Source organism: Thalassophryne amazonica, chromosome 1, assembly GCF_902500255.1.
Source record: "Thalassophryne amazonica chromosome 1, fThaAma1.1, whole genome shotgun sequence".
NCBI classification, from domain to species: Eukaryota; Metazoa; Chordata; class Actinopteri; order Batrachoidiformes; family Batrachoididae; genus Thalassophryne; species Thalassophryne amazonica.
The window spans coordinates 161704448-161726776 of NC_047103.1; the positions used below are offsets into that span (position 1 = coordinate 161704448).

The 22329-nt window shown below is 39.3% G+C and overlaps 1 protein-coding gene across 3 annotated transcripts in view; it reads right to left on the minus strand.

Annotated features, from left to right (window-relative positions):
* LOC117517143 (inactive dipeptidyl peptidase 10-like) overlaps positions 1-22329 on the minus strand; it is a 243568-nt gene that overhangs the window by 99301 nt on the left and 121938 nt on the right. For all 3 annotated transcript variants that reach the window (XM_034178076.1, XM_034178064.1, XM_034178071.1), the window contains exons 2-3: positions 10436-10550; positions 10065-10160 (exon numbers count right to left, since the gene is read on the minus strand). In XM_034178076.1, coding sequence (XP_034033967.1) covers positions 10065-10160; positions 10436-10550 — 211 coding nt within the window. The remainder of the gene's footprint in view (positions 1-10064; positions 10161-10435; positions 10551-22329) is intronic.

The following is a 22329-nucleotide window of genomic DNA, read 5'->3' on the forward strand; positions in this document are numbered from 1 at the left end:
GTGACGTCGCCGATCAAGGAACGTCTGAATCGGAGAAAGATTCAGGATTAGGAGAAATTGCAAATGTTTGATGCATTTGCTTGCTATTTTGAAACTGCATTACTTTTTTCAGTAAATGGTTTCATTCAGTGTTCTGAATGTCTGAATGTTCTGAGTCATTTTCTGAAATAATTTATTTTCCTTTTTCTGAAGCAACTGGGGTTATTACTGTTGCTTCACAGCAAGAAGGTTGTAGGATTGCTTCCCATCCTTGACCTTTTTGTATAGAGTTTGCATGTTTTCCCGTGTTTGTGTGGGTTCCATTCAGGTGGTCTGGCTTCAATTTCAGTTTTCAATTTCAATTTATTTGAAATTTACTTCTAAATCCAAAGATATGATTGGGTGAATTAGAAACTTTAAATTGACCGTAGGTGTGCCTGCGGGTGTGAATGTTCTACATGTGGCCCTGTGACAGACTGGTGTCCTGTTCAGGGTGTATCCCACCTCACACTGCTGAGATAGGCTTCAGCACCCATGTGACCCTTAATAGGGCACCGCGGTCTCGTTTGAACCCTGCGTGATATCGCGGAATTTGATCACTTATGGGGACAGCCGCTCCAGTTGTGCAATATATACACAGCATAACTTCACACGGAAAAATGCTGTACTGTTTTGTTTTTGGCTGCAATCACTGAAGCACTCGCGAAAAGTGCATTTTTTCGGTTCCTAGTGGAGAAGGGGAGACGTTGTGTCGGTAACCAGCTAACCAGCGTAACTACGTTCTCTCGCCTGCAAAACTGCCTTGACACGTTTGAGCTCTGGGTCATAAACAAACTGCAACACATGTCCACTTTGCACCGCATTGTCACTTTTTCTTTGTATTTTCACTTTGGTTGTGTGTAATTTGCCCAAAATCTCAGAGAAAGTGGCATGTTTCCAATCCCGGAAGTAGAGAAATTACGTCATATGCGTTATATTTTACCCCCTTAGTGCTCACCCTCAAACAAGACTGTGCTGTCCAATTGGAGTAAGTGGATATAGAAAATGGATAAATGGGTGAAGCAACTGGTCTGTGTAGTTTGTAGAAAGTTTCAAAAGTGCAAGTGATTTTTCTGAACTCATTTGTCCATTTGGTTCAAGGTTTCACATCAAGTCTAAAATATACTAGGGGATATAAAACTAAGCTCCACCCCTGTAGCTGTGCCTATGCATGATGAAGTTAATGTAAGAAACAGTGCCACAGACATGTTGCCAATTCAACAACAAGCTTGGGAGAGACGTACACAATTCTACTTTTAATTGTTGCTTACTGATTGGCAGATTTATTTATTCATTTATTTTATTGCAAAATGAATTCAAAATTAAAGCTTTTACTTTTGTTTGATGTTGCTATTTAAAACAAACAAACAAACAAACATTGAGTTGTATTGCCTGAGTCCATGTTCCTGTGAGCACACGCACCAGTAAGCATGCGTCATTTTTAGCGCTGCAGCACGAGGTGGGAGCTGATCTGACCCTGAGTCAGAGTTGACCGCGGCTTCGTGACTGCACGCGACACTGTGAGGCCATCTGTGTGTTTGGATGTGCAGGTCAGCGGGCGTCTCTTCAAACGACGACATTCTGTCATGTTTGCACGGCGGCGAAGCACCGAGGCACCGTGATGAATTGCAGAGAGACAATTTTTGAAAAGATTAGATTAAAACGGCAGCGTGAAGCAATTAAAAAGCCTTAAAGGGAACAGGGCTACGGTTTGATCTTCTAGGAGACAAAATGCTGTGATTGGAGGAGGAGTACAAAGGTCACTGCATTGCAGCTTTTCTACAAAAGTGTCCCACGTTTATATTGATTAACCTTTGTCTTAGAAGTCAGGTGAAGACAAACTAACTTGCATTCTCTTAAAGTGACTTACCGTAACTACAGATAATAAAGACAAATGACATTTCAACAAATGCAAATGTCAAGCCAAAAACAAAGAAAGATGCTTATCAAAAAAAATCCATGTATGACTCATAATTTCATTTTCTTGCAGTTCAGGTTTGACTGAAAACGTTCAATATTGATGTGCAGGCAACACATTGTTAGCAGCTCCAATGGCAGGTTTTGATCTTGGCCAATAAATGCTTTTAATATCGGTATTATTAACGGCCATCTCTGCACGGACGAAGGTGCAGCACATGTGGACTTCATGAATGAAACTTCAGGTGCTCAGATTCTCATTTTATCCCAATATACTTCCCACAGCGCTCTGTACTTTTTAAGCACAGCTCCTGTCCAGCCTTAGGTTTGATTAAAAAAAAAAAAAAATCCTCTCCACAATATTGGATTTTTATTAAAGTCATCTATCAGTCATATAGCAGTCAGTGTGGTCTACCTGCAGCATGACAATAACATGTTTTTTTCATTTTCACCACAGAATGGAAACAATTAACCTCCAGTGAGTCAAATCTGCTGCTTAGAAAATGCATCCATGTCTCATCACTTCATCACAATGATTCTGGGTTTTTTGTTTGTTTGTGTGTGTGTGTGTGTGTGTGTGTGTGTGTGTGTGTGTGTGTGTGTGTGTGTGTGTGTGTGTGTGTGTGTGTGTGTGTGTGTGTGTGTGTGTGTGTGTGTGTGTCCAGACTTTCATCATCCTCTGACAGTCTAAATGTTGCTTTAGAGACATTTGTTCTGCATGTAATGATATTCTAAACTAAAGTAGTATTTTCTAATTACTTGCATTAAAATTTTCCGGGTCAGAGGAACAGCCAGGGACTCCGATTTTTGAGTTCCCTTTTACAAAGTCAAAGAGATGTTATTATGGTAGAGATCTGAAACACTGAATCTTTCTCTGAAGCAATTTTTTCTCATTTATTAAGAACATTTGAAAATGTTTTGAAGCAATTGTTTCATTTATTGCTTGGAGCATTTTGAAATGATGAATCTTTTTGAAAGTATTGTTTCATTTGTCTTGAACCCTTTGAAACCATTTTTTCTGATGGTATGATTCCTTTAGTTTCTCACGCACTTAAACAGTAAATTATTGTCTCAATCAATTGATTTGAGTGAATTGATGTGGAACATTGATGCATTTCCTGAAGCAATTGTCAGTTACTGTATAAGCAGTTCAAAATAGTGAATCCTTCCGAAGCATTAATTTGTTTGGCGTCATCTGAAAACAAATCATTTTCTGAAGAATTGGTTTAATAAGTGGTTCAAGTATTTTGAATCATAGAAACATCTTCTGGGCAACACGGGGGCTTAGTGGCTCGCACTGTTGCCTCACAGCAAGAAGGTCAAAGAATCAATTCCCACCTGTGGTTTTTCTGTGTGGAGTTTGCATGTTCTCCCCATGTTTGCATGTGTTTCCTCCAGGTGCTCTGGCTTGCGTGCAGGTTAGGTGGATTGGAAACTTTAAAAATTGTCCGTAGGTGTGCTTGTGGGTGTGACTGTTTATTTGACTATCTGTGACCCTGCGACAGACTGGTGTCCTGTCCAGGGTGTAACCTGCCTCATGCTATGACTGTTGGGATAGGCTTCAGCACCCCTGTTACTCTTAATTGGAGTAAAGTAAGCGGTTGAAGATGAGTGAGAAACATTTTCTGATTGTTTCATTGTGTTGAGTATTTTAAAATGGTGAATCTTTCTGAAGTAACTGATTCATTTACTTTGAGTCCTTTGAAAAGCTCAACTTCTCTGTGTTTCATAAAGTGTTTTGTACATATTTGAAAATGGTAAATATTTTCTGAAGAAAATCTCTATTAAGTTGTTGAGGTGTTTTGAAAGACTGGAACATTATCAGGATTGTTTCATTCACTGTTTAAAACATTGTGAAACAGCGAATCTTTCAGAAGGGCTTGTATAACTTTTGAGGTCTTTGGAAATCTCATAAAATTTCTGATGTGAATGAATGGTTTCACTGAGGTTTTTCAACTTTCTGTGTGGACATTTGCACCTGTCCACTGCCTGCAACACAGCAGACCCTTTACCTTTCCCTTGTGCATGGTCAGTCCACATGGAGGTGACTCCATGCCTAGTCATTGTAGACTTGGCCAACAGGTGTTCACCTTTGAGCTCCCCCCAAGGCCTGGCACCAAGAACACACCCCAGTTTCCCTAATTAAGGCGAAGTGACTGTAAACCAATGTGGATTATATTTCCCTTCTGGTTTGGGAACACCTCTGGATCCCCCCGGAAGAGTTACAGGAATTGGCTGAGAGCAGAATAGTAGAAATAACACAATACTAAAATACCCTTGGCTGTATGAGCATAAAAATAGGAAACAGAATGTGATCGTTTGACCTCTAAAAATAGGTCAAGGTTACCCATGTTTTCTGGCTTGTCCAAGGTCTGCATCCCAAGAATGGTCCCTGTAAATCTGAAGACCCTGGCAGTATTAGGACTGGATTTATGCTAAGGACAGACAGACGCAAAGTCTACGCAATATCCGATAGCCATATTTTGGCCTCAGGTAATGAATGAATGAATTCATTTTTGTACATTTCAAATCAGTATATGTTAAAAAAAATAGTTTATTAAGGGGACCAGGTGTTTTGAAGCCCCAAAAACAATTTCATTTATTGTTTGGAATATTCTGACACACTGAATCTTTCTGAAGCAATTGCCTAATTGACATTTTCAAAAGCTTGAAAATTTCATTTCAGTTTTCATATGTTTATCGATTCATTGTATCTTTGCATTAACATCTTGTTATAACCACAGACATTGGTGAATAAAATTACACAATACTGTTGTGAGCATGCCAGTAGCTCCCATGTCATAGGGCAGCTTTCAATGTTAGCAGTAACCTGCCACATAATCATGTGCATTACTATGACACATGACTTTAGACTACTGTTATGGACAATTTGCCTTTATTACTGTGTTTTTTGGAATTGGGTCATTAATCCAGGCCAGAAATCAGCACAGAGAGACCATCTTAACACAACAGTGATAATCTTGGTTCTAGTTAAAACTCCAGAAGACATAGTTTAAACAATTTACAGACATCTTGTACTCTTATGCCGCAAACCAGAACATAGAAAATTACAGTCATCAATTCTGGAGAACACAAAAGTGTTTTTTCAACTGTTTTCAATCATACAATCACCCAGTGACAACAACTGTCAAAATGTCTCTGATCAGCAAAGCCAACAACAATCATCTCACTCTTCTGAGTTCAAAAGTCATGAATTCAATAACATGCATCCTTTCACAACAGTCAGAGAAACCTCCAGTTCTGGAAGACAAGAAACATTTACTGCAATATTGGGTGTGTAAAGCTGTATCTCATCAGCATAACAGTGAAAGTAAATCCCATATCTTGGTATATTCTGATTGAGAGATAGGTCCAAGATGGAACCCTGTGGTACTTCATCATCACTCATCTTCAACCGCTTATATGGGATAAGGTCACGGGGGGAAAACAGCTCCAGTATAGGGGACCCCAAACTTCCCTTTCCTGGGCCCCATTAACCACCTCTGACTTGGGATACTGCGGCATTCTCAGGTCAGTGTGAAGATATAATCACTCCACCTAGTCCTAGGTCTTTCCTGGGGTCTCCTTTCAGATGGATGTGCCTGGAACACCTCCCTATCAACTTGGGACTCCGACGAGGGCGGTCGCATCTCCTCTGCTCTCTCTTATCTCTGTTCTCTGCCTTTAAACTTCAAGTCCCTATTTCACCAGACTGTGAATTCCTGAAAATCATATTGGATTCTGGATCTATTGGACTACTATTGGATTAACCATGGAATTGATCAGCTGGTCTCTGAATGCTATTGACACCATTTTTTCTACAAGAAGGTCAGGACCGGGGGATTCTACCTGCCCAGATGGAACATATCTTGCGGGCTATGTCCTCGACTCCTGGGGGTCTTGGCATGTTGCATGCTTGGCGCCTTTCTCCGTTGAGGACATCGAGGATTTATTCATTTTTGGTCTCATGGTAGCAGGGCTGGTACTTTTTGGCTTATGTGCTGCCCTGATCTACCGGAAAATTGGCAAGATGGCGGCATCAAGAACCACGATCCCTCGCTTGTCCATCATGATTAAAGAGGTTGGCAAGGCAGTGCATTCTCAGACTGCAATGATTTTTGAACTCAGATGCAAATTGGATCACATCTTGGAGCAGATGTGTGCCTTGCAGTTGAAGCTGAAGATTTCAGAAGCCGGTGAATATTCTTAATTCATAATTGGGATTTGGTTGTGCAAGTGTAACTGTTAAAAAGTGATTTCACTGCTGCAACAATAACATTACAGGCTTATCAAGCCGAAGGTAAAATTGCCCAACTGTCTCCTCCTGAGGCATTTGTTTTGGCCTGGGGAACATTGGCTGTTTATCTCATCTCACAAAGACAATAAACTGCTTTTCACAGGACTGAAGCATGTTCCATTCTCTCCCCCCCACCCCCTCCTTCCCCCATCAACACCCACCCTTTCCGGCGCCTGCTTCTCATCATCCTGTTTCCCTTTGGCGGGGCGGTGCAGTTTTACCTGCAAGCCCACGCCCCCCCCCCCAAGCTGATGTTGGTGGTGCAACTCAGGGTTGCTGTGTGGCCTTCACCCACTTGCCTCAATTCAGATAACGGACTTCTTCAAACTTAGTGCACATAAACAATGTCAAATATGTATGTGTTGCCTTTAATTCTGATGTGTGCCATTATTACGGTAAACAAGTAATACTCATGGACTAATTGCTGTCTGAGGTAACTGGAGTGTAAATGTAATTTCTCCATTATGAGATCAATAAAGTATATATCTATATCTAGGGAGGCGCCCAGAGGACATCCTTATCAGATGTCCAAACCACCTCAGTTGGCTCCTTTCAACACAAAGGAGCGGCAGCTCTACTTCGAGTACAACAGAACTTCTTACAACTGAACTTCTCACCCTATCTCTAAGGGAGATCTCAGCCACCCTCCTGAGGGAACCCATGTCAGCCACTTATACCTGCGATCTAGTTCTTTCAGTCATGACACAATCCTTATGACCATAGGTGAGCGTGGGAATGAAGATTGGCCGTTAGACTGAGAGCTTCGCCTTTTGGCTCAGCTCCCTTTGCATCACAATGGTACGGTAAAGAAAATACAATACCGTCTCTGCTGCGCTGATTCTCTGGCCAATCTCACTCTCCATTGTCCCCTCACTCATGAACAAGACCGCAGTGTACTTGAACTCATTGACTTGGGAGAAGACTCCATTCCCTACCTGGAGTGGGCAATCCATCAGTTTCCTGCTGAGAACCATGGCCTCAGATTTAGAGGTGCTGATCCTCATCCCCGCCACTTCACACTCAGCTGGTCTGTTGTTCCACGGCCAGGGCAGAACCCACATTGTTCCTCTTCAATCCAAGGTTTGACTATCGGCTCAACCCTCCTTTCCAGCACACTGGAATAGACTTTACCAGGGAGGCCGAGTAGTGTGATGCCCCTGTAGTTGGCACACACTCTCTGGTCTGCTTTTTTTTTTTTTATATGAGGACAACCTGTGGTACTTTAATGTGTAAAATTGAGGAGTAGTGTTGTTCTAGGAGATACATTCATCCTGACAACAGCTAAGCCATCCAGAGATGGCAAAATAATTTTCACTTATGTCCAACAAAACACATTATTGAGCTGTGCTGGAGGTTTCACTTAAATCCATTAACAGCAGCACTGATGTAGAATTTACATTCAGTCAGCAACAGATCATTCAGTGTTAGTGAGTGTCGTTTTTGTGGAATGATGTGCACTAAATGCCAACAGTATAGGCTTAACTACAACCCCTGGCAAAAATTATGGAATCACCGGCCTCGGAGGATGTTCATTAAGTTGTTTAATTTTGTAGAAAAAAAGCAGATCACAGACATAACACAAAACTAAAGTCATTTCAAATGACAACGTTCTGGCTTTAAGAAAGAAATCAGGAAAAACAATTGTGGCAGTCAGTAACGGTTACTTTTTTTTAGACCAAGCAGAGGAAAAAAATATGGAATCACTCAATATGACTTTCATCCAGTCATCCACAGTCCACGATTGCTTTTCCTTAGCCCATTGTAACCTTGTTTTTTTCTGTTTAGGTGTTAATGATGGCTTTCATTTAGCTTTTCTGTATGTAAATCCCATTTTCTTTAAGCAGTTTCTTACAGTTCGGTCACAGACATTGACTCCAGTTTCCTCCCATTCGTTCCTCATTTGTTTTGTTGTGCATTTTCGATTTTTGAGACATATTGCTTTAAGTTTTCTGTCTTGACGCTTTGATGTCTTCCTTGGTCTACCAGTATGTTTGCCTTTAACAACCTTCACATGTTGTTTGTATTTGGTCCAGAGTTTAGACACAGCTGACTGTGAACAACCAATATCTTTTGCAACATTGCATGATGATTTACCCTCTTTTAAGAGTTTGATAATCCTCTCCTTTGTTTCAATTGACATCTCTCATGTTGGAGCCATGATTCATGTCAGTCCACTTGGTGCAACAGCTCTCTAAGGTGTGATCACTCCTTTTTAGATGCAGACTAACAAGCAGATCTGATTTGATGCAGGTGTTAGTTTTGGGGACGAAAGCCAGAAAGCCAGAAAGTTGCCATTTGAAATGACTTTAGTTTTGTGTCATGTCTGTGATCTGCTTTTTTTCTACAGAATTAAACAACTGAATGAGCATCCTCCGAGGCCGGTGATTCCACAATTATTGCCAGGGGTTGTAGTTAGTGCTTCAGTCATTTTGAAACACTAAATGAAACAATAGTTTTAGTGTTTTAGTGTTTCAAACACTGAATTATCAGGTATAGAATATTTCAGGAGGGGTTTGAACCTGAACTCCTATGACAAACACATCTGGTAATTTCAAAACTGTTGGTAAGATAAAATATAGCCCAGTTCAATTTTAAGATGCCAGGTTGGCCTCAAATTATCTAAGTTCTTCAGAATGAGCCTCTCTCAGACTTCATACCTTCTGTGATTCTTTCTCGCTTGTTACATCACCATCATGTTTTTCTCATGTCACATTGTCCTCACCTCCTGACTCCAGTGTCACTGCACCTCTTCCTCTTTCCAACAACACTGTACACACCGGCTGACTTTCTGCACACCTTCTGTACCTCCTTGCTTTGATTTGCTCACAATCCACAGGACAGGCCATATGTGACTGATGAAGATTTGTTGGTCCATTCAGTGCACTCACCTCTCACAGAAACTGATTCAGAAAGTGATTAATATTTATAGTACATCATATATTATATGACACCTAAATAGATCCTGGCCAGTTGATTGGTGAATTATACTGTATGTCCATTAACAATCATTATTGGTCCCATTGCATGAGTAACATCATGCACTGTGCATTTTGAATCTATTTGTGCAGCATTTTATTTTGCTGAAGTCTGCTGAACATCAACATTAGCCTCACTGAATGTTATGTTCCACCTTTCCACAAGTGAAAATATTCTTCTAATTGCACTCATAAACATTAGTTATATATCTGCTAGTGCGTATGAATAGTTAGTCAAACTGAACCTTCTACAATCCATTAAGGCGGTGTGCCTCAAGGAGCTGTTCTTGGTCCTCTGCTGTTCTCTATGAACATGACAACTTTCATCACATTTATTTGAACTCATCACTCATCACTCTTCATCACTCTCTGAATGAGTCCATAAGGTTAATGAAAATACCAAGCTGCCATCAACAGCAAGAGGACCATTATTGGCATCATGGACTCTATCGTAGTTGATGTGATAATGATGCAAGACTTTATAGATGTTGTGGTATAGCTGACAGATCTTGATCTGCAACTACTCACTCCAAAATTTTAATCAGCTCAACCCATTATACAATTTTCAGCATTTTGTCTCCTGTATCGAATGATCAGATGAAATCTTGCAATTAAAAAACAAACAAACAAAAAAGCAGGGGATATCTGCTGACTGGCTAAATGTTGGCCTGATTTTGGTCAGAACACCTGACTGAGAGGAGAATGTGCCTGCAAAGACTGATTCATTACATTTTCTTTTTGCAGTATATTCCCTCTTTAGCCACAGCTGGGGCCTGTTGAAATGGATTGTGGGAAATGTAGGAACTGCAGCTTACAGGAACTGCATCTTATTGGAGGGGTGAAAACTGACTACTCACCACTGATCCACTGAGCCTTGGGATCGTGCACGCTGAACTCAGGTTTGTACAGATCAGTCACAGTCAGTTTGGCCTTGCTGCTGCCGGGAAGCTCCGCTGGGAAAACGGTAAACATCAAGTCAAGTTTGATTTATTGCTTTGACTGACACTGTAAAACAAAGCAAAACCCAACATGCAAAGGGGTATCAAAATAGTTAATCCATTTGCAATTGCTTCAGAAAAATAGGATTTCAAATCACATGAAATGTTTGATTGTGACATCTCTGAAGGGAAATCCTCGAAAAACAGCTCGGAGCTTCATCCCTGTTAAATTCTCAATTCTCTAGATAAAAATATAAAAAGAAAGAAGAACAGAAGGAACAACCGTGTACCTGGTGTGAGGACGATCACTGACATGCTGATGAGTGAGCAGACGACCACGATGACCAGCAGAGAGATGGCGATGCCCTTCCAGTTCCTCTGTGGGGGGCTGACGTCCACAAACTCCTGCACACAAAAACAATCCAGAAGTGATGCTTTCAGCAGCCAGTAGTCCTCATCAGTACAGTGGTTCATTGCTGTTGTGGTCTGTGTGCCCATCTGTTGGGGTTGTTATGGTTTGCACTTCAGTCCTGTATGTTTTTGATTACGTTATGAGCTGTTGTCGTCTCCTCCCTCGCCTGTCATGTGTGCCATTTCTATGTCTCCTGCACTCAAAAAAAAAAAAAAAAAAAAGGCTGTTTGGATGAACTCAAGTCAGTTATGTGTAGGATTTCTATCTAATAAATATGTCACTCCAACTCACATAAAACACATCCATGCAAGAAAATGTAACTTAATTTAGTTGGGACGACATATATTTATTACATGGAAATCATGCCCATAGCTGAATTGAGTTCATCCAATGAGTCATTTGTTTGTGTGATACACTCAAAAAACTGAGTAATTTGATTGGATTCTAACGAGATGGAAATCATGCCCATAACTGAATTAAGTTAATCCAATGAGTAATTTGTTTGTGTGATAAGCTCAGAAAACATGAGTCATTCATTTGGATTCTAACTAATAAATATATGTAGTCCCAGCTAAATTAAGTTATCTTGCATGGATATGCCTTATTTGAGGCATATCCATGCAATCTAATATATTTATTAGATGGAATCCAATCCAAATGAGTCAGTTTTTTTGAGAGTATCACACAAACAAATGACTCACTAGATGAACTCAATTCAATGATGTGCAGGATTTCCATCTGATAAATAGATGTAGCCCCAACTCAAATAAAACACATCCACGCAAGAAAATCTAATTTAATGTAGTTCGGACTACATGTACTTATTAGTTGAAATCCAATCAAATGAGTCAGTTTTTAGTGTATCACACAAACAAATGACTGATTGATTGGATGAACTCAATTCAGTTATGGGGATGATTTCCATCTAATAAATATATGTAGTCCCAACTTAATTAATGATCTTGCATGGATGTGCTTTGAGTTGGGATTACATATATTTATTAGATGGAATCCAATCCAAATGAGTCAATTGAATCGAGTTCATCCAATGAGTCATTTGTTTGTGTGATACTCTCAAAAAACTATGTGCAGGATTTCCATCTAATAAATAGATGTAGTCCCAACTCAAATAAAACGCATCCATGCAAGATAATGTAATTTAATTCAGTTGGGACTACATCTATTTATTAGATGGAATCCAATCCAATGAGTCAATTTTTTTGAGTGTATCACACAAATGACTCATTGGATGAACTCAATTCTATTATGTACAGGATTTCCATCTCATCCTGTACATAACTGAATTGAGTTTATCCAATGAGTCATTTGTTTGTGTGATACACTCAAAAAACTGAGTCATTCGATTGGATTCTAACGAGATGGAAATCATGCCCATAACTGAATTGAGTTCATCCAATGAGTCATTTGTTTGTGTGATAAGCTCAAAAAACATGAGTCATTCATTTGGATTCCAACTAATAAATATATGTAGTCCCAACTAAATCAAGTTATCTTGCATGGATGTGCCTTATTTGAGTTGGGACTACATATATTTATTAGATGGAATCCAATCCAAATGAGTCAGTTTTTTTGAGAGTATCACACAAACAAATGACTCATTGGATGAACTCAATTCAATCATGTGCAGGATTTCCATCTGATAAATAGATGTGGCCCCAACTCAAATAAAACACATCCATGCAAGAAAATCTAATTTAATGTAGTTCAGACTACATATATTTATTAGTTGAAATCCAATCAAATGAGTCAGTTTTTTAGTGTATCACACAAACAAATGACTGATTGATTGGATGAACTCAATTCAGTTATGGGGATGATTTCCATCTAATAAATATATGTAGTCCCAACTTAATTAATGATCTTGCATGGATGTGCTTTATTTGAGTTGGGATTACATATATTTATTAGATGGTATCCAATCCAAATGAGTCAGTTTTTTGAGAGTATCACACAAACAAATGACTGATTGGATGAACTCAATTCAATTATGTGCAGGATTTCCATCTAATAAACAGATGTAGTCCCAACTCAAATAAAACACATCCATGCAAGATAATGTAATTTAATTCAGTTGGGACTACATCTATTTATTAGATGGAACCCAATCCAGTGAGTCAATTTTTTGAGTGTATCACACAAATGACTCATTGGATGAACTCAATTCCATTATGTGCAGGATTTCCATCTAATCCTGCACATAACTGAATTGAGTTTATCCAATGCATCAGTTTTTGAGTGTGTGTATGTGGGTGTGTCCTCCCTTGCCTGTTGTGTGTACCATCTCCATGCCTCCTGTGTATGTGTGTGTTGTGATAGGTCCCCTGCCCAGGTCGGTCATCTGTGTTCCGGTCTGTGTCTCTGTGTCTTTTCATTTGCATCGTGAGCGCACTGTTAATTTTGAGTTTCAAGTTGCTTTAGTTCTGGATTTAGGTTTCTGTCTTTGTTCAGTTCTGATTGTCGTTTGTGTTTTGATCACCTCCTTATTTCATTCTTAGTTTTCATGTTGGTTTCTACATTGCTGCACTTTTAGTTCTGAGTTTTCCATTGGTTTCTGTATCATGATTTCTCTTCTTCTTCAGTTATGTTTGGTTATTGTGTTGATTTATTTTCCACTCACCCTTTGATGTCCATTGTTTATCACCGGCTTAGGTCTGATTAGTTTTTTGTTACCTTGTGTTCTGTTTATTTTCACTTGTGGCTTTGGTTCCGGTTCTTGTTTTGTGCACCTGTTAGTCTTTAGTCTTTTTGTATTTAAGCCCTCACCTGTTAGTTTGTCCTTGTCTGTTCGCCCTCACCTGTTAGTTTGTCCTTGTCTGTTCATTCCTTTGTCTGCTCCCCGCCCTCTCTTTGAGTATTTTGATCTCTGTGATTACCCCGTCATCATTTAGCCCTTTCTGGTTTTGTAATAGTTTGTTTTCCCAGTAGTCTCCCACTTTTATAATTGGACATTTTGATACGTTTGTCACTTTCTGTACTGTTTGAAGTGTTTGCGTGTGGCTTCACCAATAGAACATCTGAGTTGTAACACACTCCTTGTTTCTTCTTCAGTGTCTGCATTATTGCGTTCTTACAGCCAAAACCTAACAGCTGTGGAGAAAACGCATTATTGATTAGGCACAGGTTTTTATGTTATGTCTGTCTGTTTCCTCTCCTCCTTTTTTTTAATATTATGAAATATTAAATCATTCTGCTGTATGTATTAAGCTAGTTCTATAGGAAATTCAGCTGTACATCACATCAGACCGAGACATCATCGCTGCATTACTTCTCACACACATTATACAAACAATTCGTGTTCAAAACAGTACATTACACAGAACTAAAATGAACAGCCCAATTTCTGGCATTCAAAATAAACAATAGGGGCAAATTATGCATATTTACTATTTTTCAAACATCCAACTTTAAGAGATAAAATAAACAGACTAAAACGTTTGGCAGATGAAACTGTTAATGAGCGCACTTGTTAGGATTCTGCTCTGACTGTTGCATGAATGATTTTTTGAAATTTGCATTGGAGGCCTTCAGATAGATAACGAGATAGGAGACATGCTTTCATGCAGCTCATTTCATCGAAACACGTCAGTGATTATATCTGCAGTGCACAAAAAAACAACAACAAAAAAAACCCAAAGCTGCAGCTTGATATGCAAATGCTTTTTGGATTTTATTGATATGCTCACACTGGCTAAAATTTGACTCACTGACTCACAGCGCTTTGCTCAAAGGCTTATTGGACAGCAAACACAGCGTGTAACTTTTTGACGTTTCTGGTGTTGACAGGTTACATCAGTTTTCTGGACTCATCTTTGCACTTATGCGAGTATGATGAAAGTCACCTGCAGCCAAGACTTTAAAGAAGAAATAAAGAGGCTAAAAAATGACGAAAGGTGGGTTTTTTTTTTTTCTCTTCTTCAGAGATTTGGCCTGAAACCTGCTGAGGATGAAGTTCACAGCTGAGGTGCTGCAGGGAATTCTTGCAGAGTAATTCACCTTTCTTCAGAGTTTGACAGAAACATCAAGAAAAGATGAGGAGCAAATCAAACCGGACAGATTGAAGGTAAACATTTTGTTTTACATCTTTTTTTTTTTTATTACATTGAGGTAAAAATTATTAGGCCACATCTGTTAAAAAAAAAAGTGAACCAAAGAATAATTTCACAGTAACATTTGATTTGTGGTAGAAGACAGAGGCATACCCAGGATTCAGAGTTGGGGGGGCGCACTGTCCAGTAGAATGCCTTAATTGAGCGAGGGGCATCAACTCAGAAAATGGCGCCATTTTGGTTCCAAGTGTGCTGAATGACTGAATGAAAATCATTTAACCACATACAGCAACACATCCAGGTACAGATTTACATAAATTTACAATTCATGGTGATTTACTTAATTAATTTAAAGCCTGATTTATGCTTCTGCAACTCTGTAATTCCGTGTCATGCAATGACGTGCGTGACAGTTGTAAAGTTCTCCGTCTCTGGATTATGCTTTATTCTGGACTAATTTGACCCTCAACAAGCTTTTCTTTCTACAGTCATCACCTCCAGTTCAAAGGTAAGCTGAACAATTTCAACTTTTTTCTGACTTTGTGTCATAAATGTGTGGACTTTTCTGTTCCATTTATAATCAGCGTGCACACTGTAAATACTATTATAATATGAAAGAGTGAAAGCAGAAACGAGTCAAATCACAGCCTTTGGGTCTGATTTAACAGGTGCACGTCAGACTTCAGGTCCGAGTCTGAACATGGTGTGAAAAAAATAGACGGTTGGACTTTTAATCAGTGAAATGACTCCAGTCTCACTTTCCTCAAATCGGCGAGTGTCAGAGCCGAACTTTAATTTGTACCTCTGTTACTGTGCACGTCCAGACTGCATGGGGTTTTTTAATGGAAATACATTGCGATCGGACAGGATATTCTGTTCGATTTGAGCTAACATCCATTGTACAAAATCAGTTATATACAGTGTTTATTACATGGAAAACAATACAAAATCTTTGGGACTTTTTTTTGACCGCTGACTGCGAATATCTTGTTTATATGATGACTGTTTAGGTGAGTTTTACTGTACGTGGAACTGAACAATAAATGTACCTACCTTGCAAAGCTTTGATGATGATGTCGGCTTCCATCCCACACAGCCAACTTTATTTTCCCAAATTTTTCTTCTGTTTGGATCTGAAGGGAATCTGTACATCTTAAAGCCCTTGTTGTGTCTATTTGTGCATCCACATGCACAACAACTCAGCATTTTCAACGAATAAATAAATAAAATAGCTGGATTTCCATGCAGACAGATTAACAGCGAACACTATTTTGAACCCAAGATGGCACCAGGAGTCACGTGACCGATTTTTTTTTTACTTGTCATGTCTCCACTCTCTCAATTAAGACACACTACTGTCCACTAGATGTTATTATGATTTAATTTGGTCTTCCAGTTCATTCAGCAGTGTGGTAGTGAAGCGGTTAGTGGTTTTATTTTCAAAGCAGAAGGTTCCCAGTTCAAGGCCGCCCATTCTCTCTGGAATGTGGAGTTGCAACAGGAAGGGCATCTGGTGGAAAACTTGTGCCAAATCAACATGCAGATCCTTCATGGATCTGTTGTAGTGACCCCAAATGAAAAGAAATAACTTATTTTTCAATGCATTCAGTAGAGCTAAGCTTTCTAAAGCATTTTTGTTTAGTGTTTCAAAAGTGATTCATTTGTTTTTTAAATTCAGAATGTTGCTATTGCTAAAATGTGTCACTTTTATTTTCTGTTTTACTAAATGAATTGGTTTTGAATGGAATAAAAATTAGGGTGGTTTAAGTTATTTTTAATATACCTAAAACACATTTTAACCCTCTGGGGTTCAGGGTTTTATTGGCTGTTTTTGACTGTTTTTATTTATTTTTTTAACACAAACTCACCTGTGTGACTTTATAGTTTTTCTTTCATTCTGACATACTGTATTAACACAATTAACCTAAATTCACACAAAAACAAAAAACTCAAACGATTTTTAATACTCGGAAAACCACAAACATGTTTAACAAACCATTTTTATAACTTACAATGCAAATATACGAGGTCTATTAGAAAAGTATCTGACCTTATTATTTTTTTCAAAAACCATATGGATTTGAATCACGTGGGCATGCGAGAGTTTTTTCACACCTGTCTGTTACGTCATTCGCCTGTGGGCAGTCTTTGAGTGAGGAGTCGCCCACCCTCTCATCGTTTTTTTCATTGTTTAGGAATGGCTCAGAGACTGCTGCTTCGTTTGATCAAAATTTTTTCAAAACTGTAAGGCACAACTGAGTGGACACCATTCAATAAATTCAGCTGGTTTTCGGTAAAAATTTTAACGGCTGATGAGAGATTTTGGTCTGGTAGTGTCGCCGTAAGGACGGCCCACAGCGCCTGATGGCGATCTGCGCTTCGAGGCGGCAGCGTCTCGCCGTTTCAAGTTCCAAACTTCCACATTTCAGGCTCTGTTGACCCAGTAAGTCGTCAGAGAACAGAGAACTTTCAGAAGAAGTCGGCATGAGGAGTTTATTCGGACATTCCATTGTTAACGGACATTTTGTAATGAAAGAACGTGCGGGTAGAGTCGCACGTCAGGGCCGGACCCAACCGCGGGGGGTCGCGACAGGAAAAACACCTCCGTTGGAAACCTTAACGGGCACGTTGGAACATGCCCAAGCTGTTAAACAATTTCTCAGTTACTCACTTGTTGAAAGCCATCAAAAGCCACCTGAATTTTACAAATGGTTTTCAACACGGAGGTGTTTTGTCCTGTCGCGGCGCACACAGATTTGCCGAGTCGTTTCTGTGACGACTCGGCGAATTTGCGCGCACGTCTTTCATTAAAAAATGTCCTTAAACAGTGGAATATCCGCATAAAGTCCTCATGCCGGCCTCTTCTGAATCTTCTCTGTTCTCTCACGACGTCCTGGGTGAATTAAGCCTTAAATTAGGATGTTTTCAGGTCGAAACAGGCCGACGACGGCGCCTGGAAGCGCTGCAGGACGTCCCGCTCTGTGGGAAGTCCTTACAGCGACAGAAACACCCCATAATCTCTCATCAGCCGTTAAACTTTTCACCGAAAACCATCTTAATTTCTCGAATAGTATCCACTCGGATATTCCTCACAGGTCCAGAAAAAATTTTGATAGAGCAACGCGCGCCGTCTGGAGCAGCGTGTGAAACAAAGGAATTCAGCCTAGAGGGCGGGACCACATCTCACTCAAGGCCTGCCCACAGGGAAATGACGTCACCGACGCGTGAAAAAACTCACGCATGCGCACGAGGGTTCAAGCATGATTGGTGGAATCGCACGTCATTCAAATCCATATAGTTAAAAAAAATAATAAAAGGGTCGGTTTATTGTCTAATAGACCTTGTAAATTGTAAATTTAAAAAAACATGTAAAAATCTTGCATGTTATATACAACTATTTAGATGAAAATGCAGGAAATGCTTCAGGTATTTTTGTACAACTATTTACAAAACAATAAGATGCCACACAAATTACTTGTGGCACTAAAAAACAATTCCTGTCCAGCACAAGACAGAGTGAACACTGTCTTGACCCACAAGAGGAGTGTCACTCCTGCTCTTGTCCACCTGGAGGCAGTGTTGACATTTTAGTCTGTTTTTGCTGACGTTTTGGCTAAATCACCTCAGCAACAACCCCACATGGTTTGGTGATCAGCCCACGTAGGGCTGGTAATTTTGATTGGTTTAGGTAGTGCGTTTTTCCACCAATGATAAAGGCGAAGTTGTTTTTTATGCCTACAAGTACTGCACTGAAGGAGAGTTGACAAGGAAGTAGAAGGTCCAGTTTGCTGCATGTTTCTATAAAAATGTGCACCAAAAATGTCTAACATTCAGGAAAAAACATGGCAAAATTATTAATCATGATTCAAGTTTTACTGGGCCTATCAACAAAAACTGGTACATAGTTTGAAGTCTGCACTTTCAACACAAATTCAAATGGAAACTCAAGTCTGGTGGATTTGATGGGATGATAGCTTAATTAGGTCATGTGACTTTTAATGCATCAGACGACATCAGAGGGTTAAACAGTGTGGGTGCAGAGCATGAACAAGACAACTGTGTCAGCTGGAAACGAGCACTGCTGTGTAGTGCTTAGCACCGGGATGAAGATAGAGCCCCCCGAATTTAACTTGATAAACTAGATATACATTCAACAAAAATATAAACGCAACACTTTTGGTTTTGCACCCATTTTGTATGAGATGAACTCAAAGATCTAAAACTTTGTCCACATAAACAATATCACCATTTCCCTCAAATATTGTTCAGAAACCAGTCTAAATCTGTGATAGTGAGCACTTCTCCTTTGCTGAGATAATCCATCCCACCTCACAGGTGTGCCATACCAAGATGCTGATTAGACACCATGATTAGTGCACAGGTGTGCCTTAGACTGCCCACAATAAAAGGCCACTCTGAAAGGTGCAGTTTTATCACACAGCACAATGCCACAGATGTCGCAAGATTTGAGGGAGCGTGCAATTGGCATGCTGACAGCAGGAATGTCAACCAGAGCTGTTGCTCGTGTATTGAATGTTCATTTCTCTACCATAAGCTGTCTCCAAAGGCGTTTCAGAGAATTTGGCAGTACATCCAACCAGCCTCACAACCGCAGACCACGTGTAACCACACCAGCCCAGGACCTCCACATCCAGCATGTTCACCTCCAAGATCGTCATGAGACCAGCCACTCGGACAGCTGCTGAAACAATCGGTTTGCATAACCAAAGAATTTCTGCACAAACTGTCCGAAACCGTCTCAGGGAAGCTCATCTGCATGCTCGTTGTCCTCATCGGGGTCTCGACCTGACTCCAGTTCGTCGTCGTAACCGACTTGAGTGGGCAAATGCTCACATTCTTTCACAGTTTGGCACGTTGGAGAGGTGTTCTCTTTACGGATGAATCCCGGTTCACACTGTTCAGGGCAGATGGCAGACAGCATGTGTGGCGTCGTGTGGGTGAGCGGTTTTCTGATGTCAGTGTTGTGGATCGAGTGGCCCATGGTGGCGGTGGGGTTATGGTATGGGCAGGCGTCTGTTATGGACGAAGAACACAGGTGCATTTTATTGATGGCATTTTGAATGCACAGAGATACCGTGACAAGATCCTGAGGCTCATTGTTGTGCCATACATCCAAGAACATCACCTAATGTTGCAGCAGGATAATGCACAGCCCCATGTTGCAAGGATCTGTACACAATTCTTGGAAGCTTAAAATGTCCCAGTTCTTGCATGGCCGGCATACTCACCGGACATGTCACCCATTGAGCATGTTTGGGATGCTCTGGACCGGCGTATACGACAGCGTGTACCAGTTCCTGCCAGTATCCAGCAACTTCGCACAGCCATTGAAGAGGAGTGGACCAACATTCCACAGGCCACAATTGACAACCTGATCAACTCTATGCGAAGGAGATGTGTTGCACTGCATGAGGCAAATGGTGGTCACACCAGATACTGACTGGTATCCCCCCCCAATAAAACAAAACTGCACCTTTCAGAGTGGCCTTTTATTGTGGGCAGTCTAAGGCACACCTGTGCACTAATCATGGTGTCTAATCAGCATCTTGATATGGCACACCTGTGAGGTGGGATGGATTATCTCAGCAAAGGAGAAGTGCTCACTATCACAGATTTAGACTGGTTTGTGAACAATATTTAAGGAAAATGGTGATATTGTGTATGTGGAAAAAGTTTTAGCTCTTTGAGTTCATCTCATACAAAATGGGAGCAAAACCAAAAGTGTTGCGTTTATATTTTTGTTGAGTGTATTTGAAATTTTAAACCAGCCACAGGTAGTTACTTCTAAGTTTTTTTTAAAAAGAATTTTAAAGTAGACGTCTTTTTAGCAGATTTACTGCTGAATCAATGTTAAACTTTTTTAACTTGACAAAAAAATTGAGATAATTCTGTTTTAATTATTAAAATATATTGATTTTGTAGGGTTTTGTTGTTAGAACAAGCATTTCTGTAGGTTTTAAAGCATTTTCCGACTTTCCATGAATCAACTGATTAATTGCACAAATAAGGTCCAGAACAGTCATTAATGACATCCATCGGTAGCTGCAGCCTGAGCTTGTGGCTGTGAAACCATTTGAATCCACATTTGATCAGAAATGTGATCTTTGTGTGGTGTGTGCAGACAGGTTTGCTTAATGAAGCAGTAAAACCTGATTCACAGTCACACGGCGGCGTGCCGACTGCTGTGCGAGTGCTGGAGTTGATTCTGTGCCGTGTGATTAACAGTGTCAATCAGACGCACATCAGTGGAACGTAAAGCAAGCGAGGGAATCAAGTATGTGTGTCACAGAGAGAAAGGAAATGAAATGAACCCTCTGCTGCACACAGTTTACACGCCACATACATCTTCAACTCCATATTGTATAATAAATCAAACAAATTTCATTTTTGATTAATCCAGTGAGGAGTGGAGTCGATATAAAGCAACTTTCATGATCGATTAATGTGCTAATTATTTTTATGATTAATGTGAGGAGGGCAAAATAATAATACTAATAATTTTTAAGTGCCTTCACAAATTTTTTAGATCCCAATATGTCTTTGAACTGTTTTCCAGTAACAGAATCCAGAATCCAAAGAAGCACTTATTCAAATCCAGTTCATGTCAAATTTAATCAAATTAATAAAATTTACCTGAGTTTAGAGTTGTTAAAAGTCACCTAATATTTTGTTTAATGTCCTTGTAAAACAGACCATGTACAGTCTACCATTGCATGTTATGTTTTATATGATAATTATATAGTAATCATCATGATTTCATCTGTATTTTATATGACCTTGTAGGTATTTCTGAAGTATGACTTGTTGCTATATGTATGATTAATTATCTCATAAGACATATTATTAATTATCTTATATAATCTCATATTTATGGTTACTGTCTATGTATGGTTGATTATCTCATAGTTATGAGTTATTGTCTTTTAATTATGCTTTATTACTCATCATCTGCTCACGCCTTCTTACTACTCATCTCACAGTGTGATCAACTGTGATAACTGCTGCATTGTTTCAAAGATATGACATATCTCATATGTATGACTTACCATTTAGTATATATTCTTTACTATAATTAATTATCTGATAATTATGGCATTATTTCATAGACATGACATGTGTTATTTAATTATTCTTTACTAAATCAAATTTATTTCATAGATATGACATTATCTCATAAAAGATTAATTATGATAAAAGATCATAGTTGCAAGTTATTATATTTTAATTATACTACATATGATTGACTTATCTCATGTGATGAATAATTTTCTCTATTGACAATATTTCATAGATATAACTTATCTGCAATTACTAGTCATTATCTTTTCTACCCCATATGTTTTCTTAGCTTCCTGTCTGATTAATTTTCTGAATGTTAACATTATTTCATAAATAGGACATATAATATATATACTGTATATACATATATTTGACTTATCTCACTGTATGATTAATTATACAAATATATTATTTAATAGATATGACATAATGTATACTGTATATGATTATCTCTGAAGTTTGAGTTATCTGTTAAGTGACATATGTCAAATATATGTAGTAAAGCATGCTTATCTGCATATTATGACATTTCATAGATATGACATATCATACATACTGTATATGATTATCTCTGAAGTATGAGTTAACTATGCTTTAGTACTTCATATATTTTAATTATGTCACT